General features: G+C 41.0%; 1 protein-coding gene across 1 annotated transcript in view; it reads right to left on the bottom strand.

The window, feature by feature from the left end:
* Positions 1 to 23,504, bottom strand: part of fam171b (family with sequence similarity 171 member B) — a 103,034-nt gene that overhangs the window by 32,873 nt on the left and 46,657 nt on the right. Inside the window, exons 2-4 of the mRNA XM_060827984.1 lie at positions 10,890 to 11,123; positions 9,669 to 9,761; positions 1,625 to 1,783 (exon numbers count right to left, since the gene is read on the bottom strand). Coding sequence (XP_060683967.1) covers positions 1,625 to 1,783; positions 9,669 to 9,761; positions 10,890 to 11,123 — 486 coding nt within the window. The remainder of the gene's footprint in view (positions 1 to 1,624; positions 1,784 to 9,668; positions 9,762 to 10,889; positions 11,124 to 23,504) is intronic.

Raw genomic sequence — 23,504 nt, 5'->3', positions numbered from 1 at the left:
ACCATTGTAATAAAATATTTACAGCAAGTTGTGGATCAGGTTGAGCGTCAGTTACTTCAATGAAAATCTTTGGAATTAAAGAAAGTTTAACCAGTGAAGTTAGCATTTTACCTCGAGTTTGAAAGTTATGGAAGTTACTTCTCAGTTCAGTGTAGCCTGGATTTTATTTTTGTTTCAGATAATTATCCATTTGTGTTTTGAAGGCAATGATTAAATCTGGCTCCACCACTATCAGGCAGTACTTTCCACATCCTGAACAATTGCACTGTAAGAAGGTTTTTTTCCTGATATTGCCCTGACTTTTTTGTTGATTGCCTTAAAACCATGTGCTCTTGTTCTTGACCATTCTATCAATGGGATCAATCTCTTCCATCTACTCTGCTCAAACCATTCACAATGTCTGTCAAATCGCTTCTTTCCTCTTTGCTCCAAGGATAAAAATCTCTACCTCTACCTAATCTAACTGAAGTCTCTCATCCCTGGAATTACTTGCGTATATATTTCAGATACCCTCCCTAAGTCAACAGACCCACCTTAATGTAAAATACCCAGAATTAGACGTGATAGCCCAGTTGAAAAGACTCACCATATTTTCCTTGTTTTTTGTGCTCTTTGCTTGTACACTTGCTTATAGAGTCTAGAATTTCGTAAGCCATATCAAGCACTTCCTCAATCTGTAATCACCTTCAATAATTTATGCATGTTTATTTCCATGCCTTCTTCTTTTCCAACTGTATACCCTTTATTGTCTATCGCCCCACCTTATTCTTTCTACAAAAATGCATTACTTACTTCAAACTTCTCTGCTTTAAATTTTATTTGCTCCATGTACATCCATTCCACCTTCCTGTCACAGAATAACAGCATTCATAGAGTGTAGAAAGAGACCATCCCACCCAGCATGCCTGCACCAAATGTGCAATTTACTTGTTGTCAATTTGCCACCATTTCCCTGTAACACTGTACATTCTACCCCTTCAAATAACTGTCTAACTTGCAGTTGGAAGCTTCATTTGAACGTACCTCCAGCATGCTCCCAGGCCACGCATTTCTGACCCTAACTACTTGCTACATGAAAAAAGGTTTTTCTTTTACCAATGTCTTTAAATCTGTGCCCTCTCATTCTTGATTCTTTCATGAGTGGGACCAAGTTTGCCATAATATATACAGATACTCCTGATTTTGAATGCCTGTATCAAATCTCCTCTCAACCTTCTTTTCTCCAAGGAAAATAGTTCTAACCTCTCCAATCTATCCTCATAACTGAAGTTTCTCATCCCTCGAACAATTCTTGTGAATCCTTTCTGCACTTTATCCAATTCATCACGTCCTTCCTCAAGTGTGATGTCCAGAAATAGACACAAAACTCCGGTTGAGAAAAAAATAGTGCCCTATACAAATTAACATCTAGATCCTCTTCAAGTCTATCACTAGCCTCCTCACAGTTCACATATCTATGATAGTATCCAGAGCAATTTTTCCACATAGCGATCTCCTTCCTTCAATTAAGTCACTTAGCAGAGACTTGGCACTTTTCCACAATGGCATGTATTCGGAGTACCACTACTATAAGAAAACACAGGATGACAAGATGAAATGTGATGCTCACAAGAGATTCTCTTACTTGATTTGTTCATTAAGGTTCCCATTGTATGGATAAAGTTGTCTGTTCCCCAGGGAGGTTGTGGAGCTGTGAGATAGGCTGTTAGATTAGAAACATAGGTGTTCTTCGGTAGCCTCAGCAATCCCTTTGGAAACTGGACACTGGGATACCTTCGGTCATCTCAAAAACATAAGAACGTTCATTACAAATGGAAGGAAAACAAAAGCCTGATCTGGAGTATGCTGCAGAATTAGGTGACATTGTTTTATTCAGTAATAAGATACGTTAACTGTAAGCTTTAAGTTTTGACAGACTGGCATTCAATATTAACATACATATAAAATACCATTTTGAATGAAAAGTACAAAATATCATGGCAAACATGAAATTATATTAAGCCATTTAAAGGCATAGGCCTGCACAATACGAATATGTTGCTTGTACAGGTTTGCAGATTTTTTCACAATGACCCTGTCAGAATCTTCACTCTAATACTATACAACTAGACTGAAAGTTTATAGTTTGAGACATAGTGGGATTATAGCTGCATTTCTGATTTAGGGTACTGGAGCACTAGGAGTATCACAGCATGAAAATTACTTTCCTTTCAATGATTTCTAAATAGTTTATTTGCTTTTTGATTTTTACATAGGGAAACATGATCATTAGGAGCATAGAAAATATGTATTCCACCCTAGTACGGAAACAATCATATACTGACTATCCTGGGAGAAATTGCGTTCCACAGCCAAACTATTGTAATGGAGCCCATCTCGTGAGATATCACACTGAATTTCACAATAACAGTTGCAATCTCAGGATATAATGATATACTTACACTCTATATTTCTGATTCAAACAAATGGCATCTTCCTTCTGACTTCAACATCTTAATATTGTTGACCAAAGGAGTAAAGTTCTACATCAATTTTCAACTTGATAGCACACAATTTACACAAAGATAAGAATCAAAATTATCTTAAAATACCACAAAATAATGAAAAGATTGGTTGCCTTCTGATGCAAATATATGAATTGGGAGCAGAAGACGACCATTTGGCTCTTCAAAACTTCTCTGCCAGTTGATATGGCTATAGCTGATTGATTTGTGTACAGAATTCCACCCTTTCATCTACCTTCGATTCCCTTGCCCAACAAAAATCCAGAGTCACACAACCCTCAGAAGATGTTCCCTTCATCTCTGTCCAAAAAGGTTGATCCATAATCTTAAAACAGTGCCACCCAAGTTCTGGACTCATCCACAACAAAGCATTCTTTCCATGACCACTTTGTCAAGACCACTCAGGACCTTATACATTTCAACCAAATCACTCCTCCCATTTCCACACTCCAGTGAAAACAAGCCCAACCAGTCCAATTTTTCCTCATAAGAAAACCCATCAGTCCTGGTATCAATCTAGTAAACCTCGTCTAAACTCCTATCAACAAAATTCCATCCTTATTTAAATCAGACCAAAACTGTATGCAGTCTTACCAATGTCCTGCATTACACCCATAAAACCTCCTTTTATTTTAATTTCCGCACAATAAAGGAGAGTATTCCAATAATGTTATTAATCACTTGCTGTCACTGCATTGTAACTTTTTGTTCAAGGACATGAGTCACACCTAGATCTCTCTGAACCTCAGAATTCTGCAATCATTCCCTGCTTATTTACTTTTCCCGCCAGAGTGAATAATGCTCATTTTCACACATAACATTCCATCTACCAGATCTTTGTCACGTCATCCGTGTATAATCGGTCTGCATCATTGTTCTGTTATCTTCACAACATACTTTGTGCAAGCTGCAAATTTAACTACCATGCCTCTGATCCCCTGAAGTCATTAGTATAAATTGCATAACATTGAAGGACAAACTCCTATTGGGTCCCTCTGACAGACCTTGTCAATCTGAAAAAGACCATTTATGCATACCATTTGCTGCCTGCCAGCTATCCAAACTTCCATCTGTGCTCATATGCTACCCTCCATATCTGTGCTAATATGCTACAAACTTCTGCTCTGTGCAATAATCCTTATATCTTTAAAGAATTACAGTAAATTGGTTAAAATGGCTCTTGAAATGAGTGGTTTGATAGACCATGTCAGAGGGCAGTTAAGATTCATCTATATTATTGTGGGTCTGGAGTCACATGTAGGCTAGACTGGGTAAGGGCAGTACATTTTCCTCCCCCTAAGGTATTTAAGAACCAGATGGGTTTTTAGGACAATAATATTTTCATGGTACCATTACTGAGACTAGATTTCAATTTCAGAATTATTCATTACATTTAAATTCAACCACTTCCATGACACCATTTGAACCTATGTCCCTGAGCATTAATCTGATCTTTGAATTATCAGTCCAATGACATTTTTTTTACTTCACCATCTCCCCATGAATTTGGAAGAATAGCGAGGACTCAATATATTCAGAATAAACCAAATGCTAGAAGGCATTTCTTTTTCTAGAGGGTAGTGAACCTCTGGAATGCACAGCTGGTATTTTCTTTTCTGACTCTAAACACCATGAAGATCAGTTAGGCTGGGACAAAGGCGAGATCATATGGCAGATATGTAATTAACTGATGCCATTTGCCAAGTTAATGCACAAATCTCACATGAAGGGGGGATAAAAATATACCCAGAATCACCCTTATTCCCCAGTCATTGCGTGTGGATGCTTGAAGCTATCAGTTTGTAACACCAAGTGCCATTAAGTGCTGAAGTTCTACCTGTCTTTGGTGCTACAAAGGACACATTGCATCAGAATGCTCCAAACAGTTGGATCGTAGTATATCACCTATCCCTTACGCAGGTAAAGATCTTTTATCACAGGTTCATCAGGCTGTGGTGCATATTTGCACCCTTGAAGTCCTGCAGGAAAAGGAGGCAATGGATCCTGTTGGTCGCTTCACTGGGCAGACTGTCAGTCACCTGGCAGAATGCCATCTCACCAGAACTTGCAAATAAATGCTAACATGTTATTTGCCATTATATCCATTCTACACAATCAGAGCCTCAGCCCCGCCCCCCCCCCCCCCCCCCCACCCCCTGCACATTACCCTCAAGAATGTTATGATGGTGGAGAGACCACTTTCACAACCTGTTGGAGTGTGTCTTTGCAAAAGAGATCTGGAGACATATGCAGCAGTCTTTGTTGAGTTTCATTTCAAGAAGTTTCAGACACAGGACTGTCTGTATTATGGGTTTCCCAGAAGGACATACCACGATAAACATCAACTGCTGCTGAAGGATCATCAAGTGAAAGATCTTGCCTGAACCTTGCTGATTTTCTAATGTGAAGAACTGTGCCTGACTGGGTGTTGCAGCTACTACATTCCAAGGTTCAAGTCTATATCCTGAGGGACAGCTGAAAATGTGTTGCTGGTCAAAGCACAGCAGGCCAGGCAGCATCTCAGGAATAGGGAATTCGATGTTTCGAGCATAAGCCCTTATGCTCGAAACGTCAAATTCCCTATTCCTGAGATGCTGCCTGGCCTGCTGTGCTTTGACCAGCAACACATTTTCAGCTGTGATCTCCAGCATCTGCAGACCTCATTTTTTATCCTGAGGGACAGACAAAGTTTGGGACAGCCACAACTAAGGCACAACAGAAGATGATCCAAAACTTTCAGGTATAATAGATTGAAGGACTGAAAAAGTACAACCCTTGGGCTATATGCTATTTCACTAGAGCGAGAACTTGAGACACCTTGAACATGTGTCTGGTGTGACGGACTAGCTGAACTTTTCCGATCCTTCATATCTTAACATCATTAAATAACTGAAATTGTCATTTCAAACTCAATTGAAACCAGACAAGGACAGTGGAACAGCACTAATGTTATTTGCAAATTTAGCAGTCCGCCGATTATATCATTCGACTGCTTAATTTTTCAATGCAAATCCCAGCTCCATAACATCACCATCTGTTAAAACACAACCTTACTTGCTGCTTTCACTAATTTTCAATTCCCACTGGTCATGTCCCAATTACACCTCCAGCTTACATCAAGCACTGTAAATGTTTCTGAAATGCATACACGCTTCACAAGATATCCTCAGGGTTAGTATGTTTCTGCACCTCCCTTTCAACCAAGATCGTTTTCAATATTCAGATGTACATTTCTAGGAGAAGGGAAAGATTTTGAATAGAAATCCTGCATTTTAAACCTGGTTCATGATGTGGATGCCTTGCATGTTGTAATTAAATAAAACTCTTAAAATAGACAGTTTATTCTGATATTTTAGGTAAAGGGATATTGATATCATTTTCTTAAAAAGGCTAAAGAAAGTACATATTTAAACAGGGATAATTCAGTTAAAAGCAACCTTCCCCCTTTACATCCTTCTGTACTAAATTATATGGTTAGGCAGAAAACCATTTGACCTGCATATCATAGCTTTCCAGGTTTTCTGCATCTGTGGATATACAAGGTAGCATGATGCTCTCAGTCAAGGTATGCTTTTCCTGAAATTCCCATCAGAGTCAGGCTCAAAACCTGATTCCCAAATTTCCTATGGAACTACTGCCTGTTAATGGATACTATATTCACCAAGCCTTTCACAGTAAGGTTTGTGGCACTACACACAATGCCAATGGAGACTTCAATTTGCTCGATGTTAACTCTCATCCTATTAACCCATTTGCTCAGCTTTCAAGAGGATCAGTTAAAGGAACTCCAGATGAGGTAAGTGTATGATAAGTTTCATAGCATCTCAACCACAGACTATTAACAATATTTTAAGGACTATTCACACCCATTGCTGAGAACTCCACTTCTGTGAACTCAACCGCAGAAACCGTTGTTAGCCCAGTAAATTGCATTCTTGGAGCTGGAGGTCAATGAGCAGTAAAGTGATCAAAAAAGGTTGAATAAACAGGAGGTGGGAGGGAGAGGATGCTGATTAAAAACAGAGGAGTTATTCCAGTTAGATTACAAAGACGATCCAATGACATGTGGATGTGCCTATGAGAGAAGGTGCAAAACTTGACCTATTCTTGGGAAATAAGGCAGGTGACTGAGGTGTCAGTGGGGAAGCACTTTCGGGCCAGCAACCATAATTCTACTAGTTTTAAAATAGTGATGGAAAAGGATAGACCAGATCTAAAAGTTGAAGTTCTTAACTGGAGGAAGGCTAATTTTGATGGCATTGGGCAAGAACTCTCAAAGGCTGATTGGGGCAGTTGTTCGCAGGTAAAGAGACGGCTGGAAAGTGGGAAGTCTTCAGAAATGAGATAATGAGAGCCCAGAGACTGTTATACTCCTGTTAGGGTGAAAGGAAAGGCTGGTAGGTGCAGGGAATGCTGGATGACTACAGAAATTGAGGATTTGATTAAGAAAAAGAAGGAAGCATATGTCAGGTATAGACAGGATAGATCAAGTGAATCCTTAAAAGAGTATAAAAGCATTAGGTATATTCTTAAGAGGGAAATCAGGAGGGCAAAAAGGGGACATGACATAATGGGGTGGCATGGTGGCTCAGTGGTTAGCACTGCTGCCTCACAGCGCCAGGGACCTGGGTTCAATTCTCGCCTTGGGCAACAGTCTGTGTAGAGTTTGTACATTCTCTCCGTGTCTGCGTGGGATTCTTCCAGGTGCTCAGGTTTCCTCCCATAGTCCAAAGATGTGCAGGTCAGATGAATTGGCCATGCTAAATTGCCCATAGTGTTAGGTGCATTAGTCAGGGGTAAATATAGGGGAGATTAATGGGTCTGGGTAGCTTACTCTTCAGAGGTTCGGTGTGAACTTGTTGGGCCAAAGGACCTGTCTCCAAGCTATGGGAGTCTTATCATCTTATCCAGCTTTGGCAAATAGGGTTCTTACGAATTCATTAAGGACTAAAAGTTAACTAGGGAGAGAATAGGGCCCCTCAAAGATTAGCAAGATGGCCTTTGTGTGGAGCAGTAGGAGATGGGGGAGATATATTAAACAAGTATTTTGCATCAGTGTTTACTGTTGAGAATGACATGGAAGAATAGAATGTAGGGAATTGGAAGGTGACATCTTGAAAAATGTCTATATTACAGAGGAGGAAATGCAGGATGTCTTGAAATGCAAAAAAAGTGGATAAATGCTGAGGACCTGATCGGGTGTATCTAGAACTCTCTGGGAAGCTAGGGAAGTGATTGCTGGGCCCTTTGCTGAAATATTTGTATCATCGATAGTCACAGATGAAGTGCCAGAAGACTGGAGGTTGGCTAACGTGGTGCCACTATTTAAAAAAGATGGTAAGGACAGACTGGTGAGCCTGAAGTCAGTGGTGGACAAGTTGTTGGAGGGAATCCTGAGGGACAGGATATATATGTATTGGGAAAGGCAAGAACTAATTAGGGATAGTCAACATGGCTTTGTGCATAGGAAATCATGTCTCACAAACTTGATTGAGCTTTTTGAAGAAGTAACAAAGATGATTGATGAGGGCAGAGTGGTAGACCTGATCTATATGGACTTCAGTAAGGTGTTTGACAAGATGCCCCCATGAGACTGGTTCGCAATATTAGATCGCATGGAATACAGGGAGAGCTAGCCATTTGGATACAGAACTGGCTTGAAGGTAGAAGACAGAGGGTTGTTTTTCAGCCTAGAGGTCTGTGACCAGTGGAGTGCCACCGAGATCGGTGCTGGGACCGCTACTTTTCATCATTTATATAAATGATTTGGATATGAGCATAAAAGGTATAGTTAGTAAGTTTGCAGATGACACCAAATTTGGAGGTGTAGCGGGCAGCGAAGAAGGTTACTAAGCATATGTTGTTCTGTGTGGATGCTGTTTTAATAAGGTTCATTAATGATTTGACCAAATCCACATCTCATTTGTTTGCTCTCACTCCTACAAGAGTGATTGATTCTTTTGGATGTGCATTATTTCAAAGAACTGACTCAAATCGCAAAGGGGTGTTTTGGGAAAGCAAATCTTAGCAGGACTTATACACTTAATGGTAAGGTCCTCAGGAGTGTTGCTGAACAAAGAGACCTTGGAGTGCAGATTCATAGCTCCTTGAAAGTGGAGTCGCAGGTAGGTAGGGTAGTGAAGAAGGCATTTGGTATGCTTTCCTTTATTGGTCAGAGTATTGAGTACAGGAGTTGGGAGGTCATGTTGCGGCTGTACAGAACATTGGTTAGGCCACTGTTGGAATATTGCGTGCAATTCTGGTCTCCTTCCTATTGGAAAGATGTTGTCAAACTTGAAAGGGTTCAAAAAAGATTTACAAGGATGTTGCCAGGGTTGGAGGATTTGAGCTATCGGGAGAGGCTGAACAGGCTGGGGCTGTTTTCCCTGGAGCATCAGAAGCTGAGAGGTGATCTTATAGAGGCTTACAAAATTATGAGGGACATGGATAGGGTAAATAGACAGTCTTTTGCCTGGGGTCAGGGAGTCCAGAACTAGACGGCATAGTTTTAGGGTGAGAGGGGAAAGATATAAAAGAGACCTAAGGGGCAACTTTTTCACACAAAGGATAGTACATGTATGGAATGAGCTGCCAGAGGAAGTGGTGGAGGCTGGTACAATTGCAACATTTAAGAGGCATTTGGATGGGTATATGAATAAGAAGGGTTTGGATGGATATGGGCTGGGTGCTGGCAGGTGGGACTACATTGGGTTGGAATATCTGGTTGGCATGGATGGGTTGGATCTGTTTCCATGTTGTACATTTCTCTGACTCTATGACTCTATGTTTAATGTTGGGTTACTGGGTCACAGAAGTACATACACAGCAGTGAGAGTTAACTCCCATAAAAGGAGAGATCAACAAGAGAGATCAACACATCAAACTCAAGGAGATATTGAAAGCATACTCAAGTTTATAACAAAACCCAAACAGAAAAGCTTTCTGAGGAAGGTGCATTAAAATAGCTTTTATGTCTATGATTATCTAAGGGGATCAAATAGTCATGTTTTATATATGTACATAATAGATTTGAGGACAGATACAAATTTAAGTTCAAAAGTGCTCCAAGTATTCTCCATTGTCATATTTTTGCTAACAACACTAAAAAGCTACAAAATAATCAATGAAAGATAAAACAGCAAGAACAGTGATTACTCCACCTACCAATTTTTCCTCCTGTAATTAAAATTGTGTCTTCAAATAGCCAGAGATTTGCTCGACTTTGTGGAAGCATTGAAAGAGTTACAGCTGCAAAAACTGAAAAACAGATATAATACAACAAAATAAACCTCGAAAGTAAGAATTTAGTAGAACAACCAAACCTTTTTAGGAAGATTTAAGCCTGTATTTCCTAAAGATTTTTACATGGCCACATTTGGTGCCTGAAAATTGCCATGGCCTCAGACCTGTGACAGGTTGGAGCATGGGTAAGAGATTTCTGATGTGTTAGGGGGATGCTTGGGGAAGAAAGGGTGCAAGAAACTGTTAATATCGGAGAGTTCATAAGTACAGTTGCATCTCTGAGATTTAAAAGGACCATACAGCCGGCTTTCAACCTCAAAATTTACACTGGTGACCTCACCATATGAAACATGGTTTGGAAAATCCTGACTTAAACTGTTCAAAATACAATGACACTTCCAACATTTTCACACTGCTTTCCAAAACTTTAACTAAATCACCAAATAAATACTGTTACTATAATGAAAGTCTCACCGTCTTATATGTGAATCAGACAATCAAAACATGGAACTTAAGACCCCAAGGAAAGCCCCAAGATTTTCTGAAGGAGATTCTACAAGTGGGTATGACAACCAAGACTAAAAGTGCCAAACAAAGTTCTGTCAGTGTATCTTCAATGAGCTGTTACATACTATAGCATCTCACAATAAGATACAAGCTAACAAAAATACATGGTCCAACCCAATGGCTGAAGGGTCAAGGGTGAGCAAGGCTGTTTTGAAATCGCAACCAAATTTATGAGCAAAACAGACATTGATTCAAAGGTGAGTCAGGGCAGCTTCCATCTAAACTCTTCCTTATTTGGACAGATGGGAAAGCAATTGTATTGCTGGACTCATTACATGCTCTGTAGTTGACTGCCAACAATGTCATTCATTCTACTCCTTCTCCTTAGAAGACTATATTTCAGGGTTGGGCCTATGATAACAGGACTGGTATAAATGCCTCATACCTCTGAAGAAAACATTCTTTTCATTTTGAAGTTAATTTAGATGAAAACAATGAAGCAGAACCCAGGAAAAAAGAAGAACAATCAAAATTGGACAAAGATCATAAAAAGTTAATCTCTTTTAATATGTTCAGAGAAATTTCCATTCTAGTGTATTGATCAGGTGGCAATATAAATGGCAACTTAATGTTTACCTGGCACTTTTTGGGTTTTCCAGGGCAATGATGTTAGCAGGTATCCTCCTTTACGTGCTGTGACAGTCAGAGTAAGGCCCAGCTTGTAAGGTACTTTCAAAAGAACTCCTCCACCATTTTCAGTGAGGGCTGAATTTGTTTTTGTGTAGTTTACAAAGACATCAACAAGGACTTGATCCAGATAATGACGAGTGACCATATCATTTATTTGCACCTTCAAGGTAAATAATGACCCTGAAAGAAGAGAAGATTAACTGCTTAACAGTTTTGCTAAAGTATCATTAAAAATAGAACAGAATTCAGATTTTCTTTGCAAGTGGCTGATCTGTATTTGACTCTCTGCACGTAGACCAGCATCGCTTTGTAGATGTTTGTCTTCTGCTTCTCGGTAATTACCTTTTGGGTAAGTTTATTCAATGAATAATTTTAGCCTGAATTATTTTTTATTTGTTAATGGGATGTGGGCTTTGTTAACCAGGCCAGTGCTAAGTGCCTATGCCTAATCTTGCAGAAGTGGGTTAAGAGTCAATCAGATTGCAGTGGGTATGAAGTCACATTGAGTCAGACAGCATCGAAACAGACCCTTTGACTGAATTAGTCCTATGTGGCTACGTTTGGCCCATATCCCTCTAAACCTTTTCTATCCCTCTACCTGCCCAAATGCCTTTTAAACGCTGAAATTGTATCCACCTCCACCACTTTCTCTGGCAGCTCATTCCATATATGCACCACCCTCTGTGTGAGAAAGTTGCTCCTCGGGTTCCTTTTAAACAATACCCCTCTGACTTTAAAACCACATCTCCAGTTTTGGATTTCCCTAACCTGGAGTAAAGAGCTTGGCTCTGCACCTTATCCATGCCCCTTATGATTTTATAAACTTCTGTAGAGTCACATCTCAGTATCTGACGCTGATAAAGTAGAAGGGAATCATCAATTAAAGGCATCCATTTTAAATCTCCATCTTGCAATAATAATTTGTCTTATAAGGCTAAAATGACTACTGCAGTCACAGTGACCATGAGAATGCATTAGGAATGTAAGAATTTTGACATAACCTTGCAGCTGTTCTTTCTCACAGAACAGACAGTGAATAAAATACTGATAACTCTGTAGCTTTTTCTACTATGACGTAAAAGAAAGACACCAGATGTGGAAACATATTAAATCCAAAGGTATGCTTGATCAATGAGAATAAGACTAAAATATATTAATAACTAATTGCTAATTAAGAGAACTTAATTACAGAAAGAAATATTATACCTTGTGGAAAAGGGAATATGCGTGATTTTTACATATCTAAGGTTTATAAAATATGCCTTCTTGCTAAAAATCAGAGATCTGTCATTAGTCCATCCAGAGACATCTTGGTTGATACTGTGGACTATAGACTATTGATTTCTTGCCGGCTTAATTTCAATAAAGTGTGTTTTTTGTAACTTATGTGAAGTCTGAGAATTTTTAAGAGTTCTGGATGTAGATTTGCTTGCTGAGCTGGAAGGTTTGTTTTCAGACATTTCGTCACCATACTAGGTAACATCTTCAGTGAACCTCTGGATGAAGCACTGGTGGTATAGCCCACTTTCTATTTATATGTTTGGGTTTTCTTGAGTTGGTGATTTCATTTCCTGTGGTGATGTATTGTGTATGGTGATGTAATTTCCTGTTCTTTTTCTCAGGGGTGGTAAATGGGATCCAAGCCAATGTGTTTGTTGATAGAGTTCCAGTTGGAATGCCATGCTCTGAGGAACTCTCGTGCGTGTTTCTGTTTCGCTTGTCCTAGGATGGATGTGTTGTCCCATTCGAAGTGGTGTCCTTCCTCATCCGTATGTAAGGATACTAGTGAGAGTGGGTCATGTCTTTTTGTGGCTAGTTGATGTTCATGTTTCCTGGTGGCTAGTTTTCTGCCTGTTTGTCCAATGTAGCATTTGTTACAGTTCTTGCAAGGCACTTTATAAATGACATTAATTTTGCTTGTTGTCTATATAGAGTCTTTCAAATTCATTAGCTATTTTAGTGTGTTGGTGGGTTTGTGGGCCACCATGATGCCAAGGGGTCTGAGTAGTCTGGAAGTCATTTCCAAGATCACCAACCCAAGGAAACCCAAACGTATAAATAGAAAGCAGGCTACACTACCAGTACTTCATCTGTAGGCTCACTGAAGATGTAACCTAGTATGGTGACAAAACATATGAAAAACGAACCTTCCAGCTCAGCGAGCAAACCTACATCCAGAACCTCAACCTGAGCTACAAATCTTCTCAAAATTTGTTAATTTTTAAGAGTCAACAATGCTCCAGGGCATAAAATCCCAGCCTTTCCAGCATCTCCTTATAAATCAACACCCCCACCCCCCACCGTCTCAATAAAATCCTTATACATTTTTTCGCTCCTTTCCAGTTTAATAACATCATTCCAGTAGCAGGACAATCAGATTTGTATGCAGTACTCCAAATGTGGCCTTGCATTTGGTATACTGTGTCATGTAATAGTCTTGTATAGCTGTAATATGACATCTCAACTCCTATACTCAATATTCTGACCAAGGCAAGCCTGCCAAAAGATGTTTCCACCACTTTGTCTGTGACACCACATTCAAAGAACTATGTACCTGTACCCCTAGGTCTCTCTGTTCGACGACACTCTCCAAGGCTCTTCCTGTGTAATGCCTGCCCTGGTTTGTCTTACCAAAATGTAACACCTCATGCTTATCTGAATTAAACTCCATTGCCATTCCTCTACCCTCTGGTCCAGTTCACCAAAGTTAGAAATCACACTACACCAAGTTACAGTCCAACAGGTTTATTCGGAAGAACAAGCTTTTGTAGCTAATTCTGACGAAGGAACAACACTCCAAAAGTTTGTACTTCCAAATAAACCTGTTGGACTATAACCTGGTGTTGTGTGCTTTTTAACTTTGCCCATCCCAGTCCAACACCGGCATCTCCACACTAGTTGATCAAGACCCCAATATACTCTTATACAACTTCTTCACTGTACACAATACCACCAATTTTGATATCATCTGCAAACTTACTAAATTCCGATCCAAATCATTTATATAAATGATGAACAACAGCAAGCACCAATCCTTGCAGCACACCTACAGCACAGGCATCAAGTCTAAAGAACAACCTTCTACCACCACCCGCTGTTTTCTACCATCAAGACAATTTTATATCCAATTAGCTAGCTCTCCCTTGACCCTGTGTAATGTAATGTTATAATGTCAGCTGACCAGGTGAAGATTGCAAATTTCGTTACCTATATAATACCAGTGCATTAGACCTTTTACAAAAATCAACAATGGTCAAATGATTGTCATTAGTCCAGCTTTCTTTAAATTCCAGATTTTTTTTAAATTCAAAATTTTACCATCTGCTATGATGGAATTTGAAATTATGATCTCTAGTTTTTGGGTTTCCAGTCAAGTGACATTAATATTAGGCTAGCATTTTAGCATAATCTCTTAAAATGGATTGTTAAAATATGACACCAAAGTGTGCCAATGAAAATGTTTAATTGTCAGATTTACCACTATCTTCGAACAGACTTTTTTTGAGGAGACGAGGTGCTTATCGTTGACAAGTTGGAGGTTACAATGAAAATCCCAATCGACAAACACAAACATCTAGTAAACTAAACACCCATTTAGGGTAAAGAATGATTAAACTATGTCAGAGAATCAAGCATCCAATTATTCTACGACAGATAACTTTCAAAATTGTTCAAAGTATTTAATTGTCAAAATATTTGTTGTATACATGGTTACTCCTGTAAAATATATGAAGGCACATTTTTCCAAGTAACAGAGCATTTTCTAACTTTGTTTTGTTTGTCATTATGAGCTAACAATCTCATACACCACAAATTATGAATCTAAAGCAGCAATAATTTCCTTGTACTCTACTTTTATTCACTACTATAAGTATCAGATATTTAATAAAATAACTGATTAACATGTCTAATTTTTATCACCCACTGGGCAAAGTAATAAATAAAGGGAAATAGTTATAAACACAAATGTGGCACAATTTACAACATTTATATCAATATATTTAGAGAAATTTATATAATAGTATATTTTTCAGGTAGCAACATATAATTGCAAATTAAATTGACAAATATTTCTAAAGTCTCATGTAAACTTGACAGCCATACAAACAGAAATATCTGAATATACATAAATGGTTTACACCACTTAGTGAGGAAAAATAATCTGTTTACAAAGAACAATGACACTCATAAATCTACCAAAGCAAAGAATATGAATGCAATCGAAAGAGAAATCCAAACATTTCAAACTCGCAATGAGATCCAACCGTTCACACGCAAGTGATAATGATGAAGTGTTGTTTTATTTTATCAAGCCATATTGAATCACTTTAAAAATGACAATCTTGATATCATGAAACATTATACAGAATAAACTTTAGAATTAAAGTTTATGGCTCAGAACCCCATGGCTGTTAACTTTAATTACCAGAAAATCAGAGGCTGCACCGATTTCCATGCCGAAATATGCAGTCTGCTCTTTTATTGAGCAAGGCTTTGAATTGGAATGAATCATTTGGAAAGCATGATCATGTTTAATAAAAATTTCAATAATGCACAATAATGTTGAACATACAAGCCCTCCAGATCATCCATAAAGCAATTATTTTGGGCTAAGGAAGTGTATCATACACTCAAGCTTTAGCATTTTGTTTCTAAAAATAAGTGTATGATATGCAATCAGTGAAAGTTACGTAGATTTTCTTAATGCACCATGAATGTGCAGTCAGAAAAGGAAATTGTTAGGCACCAATTTGAAAAGCTGGGTTTGTGGCCAAGATCTGAAAACTGGTTGTAAATGAATCAAAGCATGGATTATGCTTTTTCTATTTAACTAAGCACATTACAAGAAGCTAAAATTGGCTCTGTAAACACACTTGAGGAAATGACAGTAACAGTATTCTAGGGTACAGAGCAGTGGTACAGAATGGTTGGGGAAAGCAGAGGAATAAGGTGAGTTGCATAAGGTAACAAAATGAAGGAATAAGATATATAATGCATACTTGAACGACTGAATGGGAGTAAGAGAATGAAAGTTAGGACAGTGAAGGCTATCAAGCTGAGCGTTAGCAAAGGGTTTAGGTTGACAGTGGCATACAATCAGGAAAGTAAGCAGGGAAGTGAAATGCAGTCTGCTTTCCCAGCAACTCTCTTGGTGTAAGGGAGGTAAAAATAACGTCCCTTCCCATCCCCTGACTCCCTTCCCAGACTGAAAATGTGTTGCTGGTTAAAGCACAGCAGGTTAGGCAGCATCCAAGGAGCAGGAAATTCGACGTTTCGGGCATAAGCCCTTCATCAGGAATGAGGAGAGTGTGCCAAGCAGGCTAAGATAAAAGGTAGGGAGGAGGGACTTGGGGGAGGGGCGATAGAGATGTGATAGGTGGAAGGAGGTCAAGGTGAGGGTGATAGGCCGGAGTGGGGTGGGGGCGGAGAGGTCAGGAAGAAGATTGCAGGTTAGGAGGGCGGTGCTGAGTTGAGGGAACCGACTGAGACAAGGTGGATGGAGGGGAAATGAGGAAACTGGAGAAATCTGAGTTCATTCCTTGTGGTTGGAGAGTTCCCAGGCGGAAGATGAGGCGCTCCTCCTCCAGCCGTCGTGTTGGTATGTTCTGCCGGTGGAGGAGTCCAAGGACCTGCATGTCCTCGGTGGAGTGGGAGGGAGAGTTAAAGTGTTGAGCCACGGGGTGGTTGGGTTGGTTGGTCCGGGCGTCCCAGAGGTGTTCTCTGAAGCGTTCCGCAAGTAAGCGGCCCGTCTCCCCAGTATAGACGAGGCCACATCAGGTGCAGCGGATGCAATAGATGATGTGTGTGGAGGTACAGGTGAACTTGTGGCGGATATGGAAGGATCCCTTGGGGCCTTGGAGGGAAGTGAGGGAGGAGGTGTGGGTGCAAGTTTTACATTTCCTGCGGTTGCAGGGGAAGGTGCTGGGAGTGGAGGTTGGGTTGGTGGGGGGTGTGAACCTGACGAGGGAGTCACGAAGGGAGTGGTCTTTGCGGAACGCTGATAGGGGAGGGGAAGGAAATATATCCCTGGTGGTGGGGTCCGTTTGGAGGTGGCGGAAATGACGGCGATGATACGTTGTATACGGAGTTTGGTGGGGTGGTAGGTGAGAACCAGTGGGGTTCTGTCTTGGTGGCGGTTGGAGGAGCGGGGCTCAAGGGCGGAGGAGCGGGAAGTGGAGGAGATGCGGTGGAGGGCATCATCGATCATGTCTGGGGGGAATCTGCGGTCCTTGAAGAAGGAGGCCATCTGGGCTGTGCGGTGTTGGAACTGGTCCTCCTGGGAGCAGATGCAGCGGAGACGAAGGAATTGGGAATATGGGATGGAGTTTTTACAGGGGGCAGGGTGGGAGGAGGTGTAGTCCAGGTAGCTGTGGGAGTCAGTCGGTTTATAGTAGATGTCTGTGTTGAGTCGGTCGCCCGAGATAGAAATGGAAAGGTCTAGGAAGGGGAGGGAGGGGTCTGAGACGGTCCAGGTGAATTTGAGGTCGGGATGGAAGGTGTTAGTAAAGTTGATGAACTGTTCAACCTCCTCGTGGGAGCATGAGGCAGCGCCGATACAGTCATCGATGTAGCGGAGGAAAAGGTGCGGGGTGGTGCCAGTGTAGTTGCGGAAGATGGACTGTTCCACATATCCTACGAAGAGACAGGCATAGCTGGGGCCCATGCGGGTGCCCATGGCAACTCCTTTAGTTTGGAGGAAGTGGGAGGATTGAAAAGAGAAGTTATTCAGGGTGAGGACCAGTTCAGTCAGTCGAAGGAGGGTGTCAGTGGAAGGGTACTGGTTGGTGCGGCGGGAAAGGAAGAAGCGGAGGGCTTTGAGTCCTTCGTGATGGGGGATGGAGGTGTACAGGGACTGGATGTCCATCGTGAAAATAAAGCGTTGGGGACCGGGGAAGCGAAAATCCTGGAAGAGGTGGAGGGCGTGGGTGGTGTCCCGAACGTAGGTGGGGAGTTCTTGGACTAAAGGGGACAGAACCGTGTCGAGGTATGCGGAGATGAGTTCGGTGGGGCAGGAGCAGGCTGAGACAATGGGTCGGTCGGGGCAGTCAGGTTTGTGGATTTTGGGCAGGAGGTAGAAACGGGCGGTGCGGGGTTGTGGGACTATGAGGTTGGAGGCGGTGGATGGGAGATCCCCTGAGGTGATGAGGTTATGGATGGTCTGGGAGATGATGGTTTGGTGGTCAGAGGTGGGGTCGTGGTCAAGGGGGCGATAAGAGGAGGCGTCCGCGAGCTGGCGTTTGGCCTCAGCGGTATAAAGGTCGGTGCGCCAAACTACTACCGCGCCTCCCTTGTCTGCCGGTTTGATGGTGAGGTTGCGGTTGGACCGGAGGGAGTGGAGGGCTGCACGTTCTGAGGGTGAGAGGTTGGAGTGGGTGAGAGGGGTGGACAGGTTGAGTCGGTTAATGTCGCGGCGGCAGTTGGCTATAAATAGATCGAGGGCGGGTAAGAGGCCAGCACGGGGTGTCCAGGTAGATGGGGTGCGTTGGAGGCGGGAGAAGGGGTTGTCAGAGGGTGGGCGGGAGTCTTGGTTGTGAAAGTAGGCGGAGGCGAAGGCGGTGGAAGAATTGACTCCCTTCCACCTCCTCCATCAACCAGATTCATTCCAGGTTGACCAACCAGGTTGTACCCTCTACCTGTCTTCACCTATCCCCACTTCACACCCTGCAGCTCCCCCTACACCTATCCCCAGTCCTGAAGAAGGGTTACGTGCAAAACGTCAATTCTCCATCTCCTGATGCTGCCTGGCTTGCTGTATTCTTCCAGTCTCCTGTCTGTCTAGCTGGAATTAACTGAAGTTTTCAACTGATTAAATTATGGTCAGAAATGGGCCTCTTCCGGGCAAGGATGTCCAGTAAAAACTGATGGCCTTGCTTCAGACTTGGGGTTGGAGACAGGGAAGGACTTCCTCGTCAGATACTTTTGAGGCCCTGCTCCTCAGAAACTCACCTGCTTCCTTCATCAGCCCTGCCACACTCCCTATCCCAATCCTATCATTCAGGCGAACCATTCTAAAGTTACCACCCTTCTTGTTGCTCCAGTGCAGTTACAGTGTCAGCAGTGATCACTGCTCCTACTGGAAATGCTGGAAGTAAAGTTTTGGAGTTGAAATCTTTGCTCTTGCAGGAAGAGAAGCCTCAAAACCAGCAGCCATTTTTTACAAAATACTGGCACAGGTGTATTATTATATTATATGTCTGCATCATCCTTCTTTTATGAAGTCAGATGCAGAGTATTCATTAAATGCCATGTCTGATATTCAACATCCACAGACATTTTCTTCTGTTCTTTATACAAGTTGTTAAACATCTTGGGATTTCTCCTGGTTTTAAGTATTTGAAGTACATGATGATGGGGACAAAAGGTAATGGTGACAGAAGATGACGGAGTGGAAATTTAAAAATTTGCAACTTACACTGCTGCTACTTATCCTTGATTTATGACTATAACCTCAGTTCCCTAACTGCAATGCTTCTGCCCAGGAGACATTCCCTCCTACACATTACTGATTAAACATTTAAACATGACACGCAGCACAGTCTGCTTTGCCAAGTTAATTGAATGTTTGAAATGTCTAGAACTTCCAACAAACCCCCAGGCACTTTTTATACCAGATTGAATATTGCACTAGTATTACGCTTGGTGATGTGAAATAACAGAGGTGAAAGATTGCCTCTCTGGAATACCTCTCATGTCTTTTCACTGGAGACAGTCTGGCCTTGACTACAAATTTACAATGAAATTTTATCACCTTTCAATGATTCAAAATACACATTCAGGCAAATTTTATTTGGTATAAAAACCTTTCCAGCTCAGATTCCCTTCATCAATGCATTTATTTTCTCCTTTCACAGATCCACATTTTTTTTGTTTTTCAGAGATAATCAATGAGTAAATGCAGTGAATGTGGTAGAAATGACATTACAAAATGCATTTCTGATAAAGTGTCACATTCCTGCTTTTAAATCGGTGAACCCCATGGGATAAATGGAAAAGTGGCAATGTGGATAGAAAGTTGGCTCAATAATCCAAACAGAATTGAGGTAAATGGCTGTTTTCAAGACTGGAAGGAGGTATAAATTGTGGGGTTTCCTCAAGGACTGACAGCAGAAACACTGCAATTTAAAATCCTTATTAATGGTCTAATCTTAGATGTCTATGGCACAATTTCAGATGACAAAGCCTGGAAGCATTGTGAACTGTGTGAAGGGTAGCAATTGGCTTCAAGAGGCCACAGGCTAGTTGAATGGGAGGACATGTGGCAGATAAAACTCAAAATAAAAAGGTACAAAGTGGAACCTTTTTGGTAGAAAGAGCAGGGAAAGACAATCCAAATAAACGGTACAAATCAAAATGTGTGACAAGAACAGAATGACTCAAGAGTATGATCATTTAAACAAGCAATAATGAAATTAATAAACTTATTCACGACCCCTTAAGATGAAACTATAACAAAAAAAACTTTAAAGCAAACTTATTCAATCAAAAAAAAGCATTACTAGAACTGATTATTCACTCCAGCTCCTGCCACACTAGTCACAGAAGGTCTCAAGTGTCTCACTGGACACCGTGCTCTCTCTCCAAGATACCCAGGCACAGATACAATCACAAAAGAACATAGAACATAGAACAATGCAGCGCAGAACAGGCCCTTCGACCCTCGATGTTGCGCCGACCTGTGAATTAATCTAAGCCTGTCCCTCTACACTATCCAATTATCATCCATATGCTTATCCAAGGATTGTTTAAATCTCCCTAATGTGGCTGAGTTACTTACATTGGCAGGCAGGGCATTCCATGCCCTTACCACTCTCTGACATCTGTCTTAAATCTATCACCCCTCAATTTGTAGCTATGCCCTCTTGTACAAGCTGACGTCATCATCCTAGGAAAAAGACTCTCACTGTCCATTCTATCTAATCCTCTGATCATCTTGTACGTCTCTATAAAATCCCCTCGTAGCCTTCATCTCTCCAATGAGAACAGACCCAAGTCCCTCAACCCTTCCTCATAAGACCTTCCCTCCAAACCAGGCAACATCCTTGTAAATCTCCTCTGCACCTTTTCCAATGCTTCCACATCCTTCTTGTAATGGGGCGACCAGAACTGTACACAATATTCCAAGTGAGGCCGCACTAGCATTTTGTATCGTTGCAGCATGGCATCATGACTCCGGAACTCAATCCCTCTACCAATAAAATCTAACATATTGTATACCTTCTTAACAGCACTATTAATTTGGGTGGCAACTTTCAAGGATCTATGTACCTGGACACCAAGATCTCACTGCACATCCACACTACCAAGAATCTTTTCATTGATCAGTATTCTGCCTTCTAGTTATTCGTCCCAAAGTGAACCACCTCACATTTATCCGCATTGAACTCCATTTGCCACCTCACAGCCCAATTCTTCAGTATATCCAAGTCCCCTGCAACCTGCAACATTCTTCCACACTAACCACCACTCCATCAACTTTAGTGTCATCTGCAAACTTACTATCCCATCCACCTATGCTGCGTCCAAGTCATTTATAAAAATGACAAACAGCAGTGGTACCAAAACCACGAATTGAAAAAGGTGCAGAGGAGATTTTCCATCAACCACCACTGCTGCCAGTTTCTAATCCAAACTGCTAAATCACTCTCAATCCCATGTTTCTGCATTTTCTCCAAAAGCCTACTATGTGGAACCTTATCAAAGGCTTTACTGAAGTCCATGTACACCATGTCAATTGCCCTACCCTCATCCACATGCTTGGTCACCTTTCAAAAAACTCAATGAGGTTTGTGAGACATGACCTGCACTTGACAAAACCATGTTGACTATCTAAACTCAGATTGTTGCTTGCAAGATGATTATAAATCCTATCTCTTATAATCATTCCCAAAACTTTTCCTACAACACTCACTGTTGGCTCACAAGTTTATAATTACCTGGATCATCACTACTGCCCTTCTTGAATACGGGCACAACATTTACAATCCTCCAGTCCTCTGGTACTAAACCTGTAGATAATGACAACTCAAAGATCAAGGTCAAAGGCTTCACCATCTCCTCCCAAGAAGGGCAGACACAGGTCAGTTCCTTTTTATACTCTTCCAGGGAGATCAAATGAACCAATTAACTTCAAAAAAATGATCTCAAAAGATAAATTTCTACAAAATTATCTCTTCCAGTACTGACAGTGCAACTTCAGCCCCTATGCTGCCCACAGTTTATAGAAGGACTTAGGACCATATGAGCACAAATCACTGAAGGTGGCAAGGAAGTGCAGAACAGTTTAGGAGCACTTATTCATTCATTTCTGTATAATTTGGTCTCTACATTGTATTCAGCAACTTTTGATACATCCACTATTTTCTTCCTACAGTGTGCTTCTAATGTTGACGTGTGGCAGGTCAGCTGCTGTCTGATATTTCAGGGTTGGAACATTCTGCACGACACACATCCTGGGGAAAGGTGTTCTCTTATTTTGAGACTGATGGGCCTAAACGGCAGAGGTTTTACTCAACTGACCTCGGGAAGCAGGATGAGCAGAAAATCGAGAAAATCCACAACTTTGGATTCATCCATATGTTCTAATATTTTAACACTATAATGGGTCTCTGGCATCAGTGATCAGATTCCTGACAAGAAGCCCAGCCCTGACTGGCACTTACAGTGAAAGCATTTACCTCCTCAACCCTCAAAATCCTCACCTCGAGGACGCTGCCAAGTTTCTCAGAACTTGGGAAACTCGACAACAGCAAAAATTCAAAAGCAGAATGTCATCAAGGTTCACATCACATTTAAAACTTCATTCCCATCTCCTTAAGGTGTGCAGGCCACTCACCCGCCCAACCTCTGGTTCCACACAATCCAATTAACACTACTTTAGAGGAGGCTTTCCTAATCCCTGACCTCCCATCATGGAACCTCCCAACTGCTGCTTATGTTCCAACTCGCAGCCTCTTCCAGAGGGTATGCATTTAAATTTATTTTACAATGTCACTTCATTCAACAATCTATCTTGTACAATGTAATTTTTATTCTAGCTTTTACATTAGTTGGAAAGAAAATGTCTGATTCCCTTAAGCTTATAGTTGCGCTTTCCAGAAATGCATCCTTAATTTTCAGTGAGAACTTGCCACATATACACTAGAAGTACAAACCAAAACAAGGTTAGCCAGTTATTAGCAATGGACTAGAAAATGCCAAATCTATGAATGTACCTGATGCAGCCACAGAGTATGATGAGGACACATGGCAAGTAAAACTTAGAATTAGGAGTCAAAATATTCCAGACTGTTTTGCTGTCAACTATTTTCTGGTTAATAACCCTTCAACTTATGATTTCTTTCAAGTGCAATGTTTACCTTTGAGCTTTACATAAAATGGTCAAAACATTTGTTATTTTGTTTTCACTGGTTCATATTCTTCAGTAAAAAAAAGCATGAAACATCAAAGTAATAAACCAAAACATTTATTTTGCTCATTGGGGAGTTTAGGTAATTGATACTCATTTAAAAACCACTAAAAAACAGCTAGGGTGGGAACATGAACTAACATTTAATAGTGTTA

Source organism: Hemiscyllium ocellatum, chromosome 7 (genome assembly GCF_020745735.1).
Source record: "Hemiscyllium ocellatum isolate sHemOce1 chromosome 7, sHemOce1.pat.X.cur, whole genome shotgun sequence".
Classification (NCBI taxonomy): domain Eukaryota; kingdom Metazoa; phylum Chordata; class Chondrichthyes; order Orectolobiformes; family Hemiscylliidae; genus Hemiscyllium; species Hemiscyllium ocellatum.
This window is presented reverse-complemented; position numbering and strand designations above follow the sequence as displayed.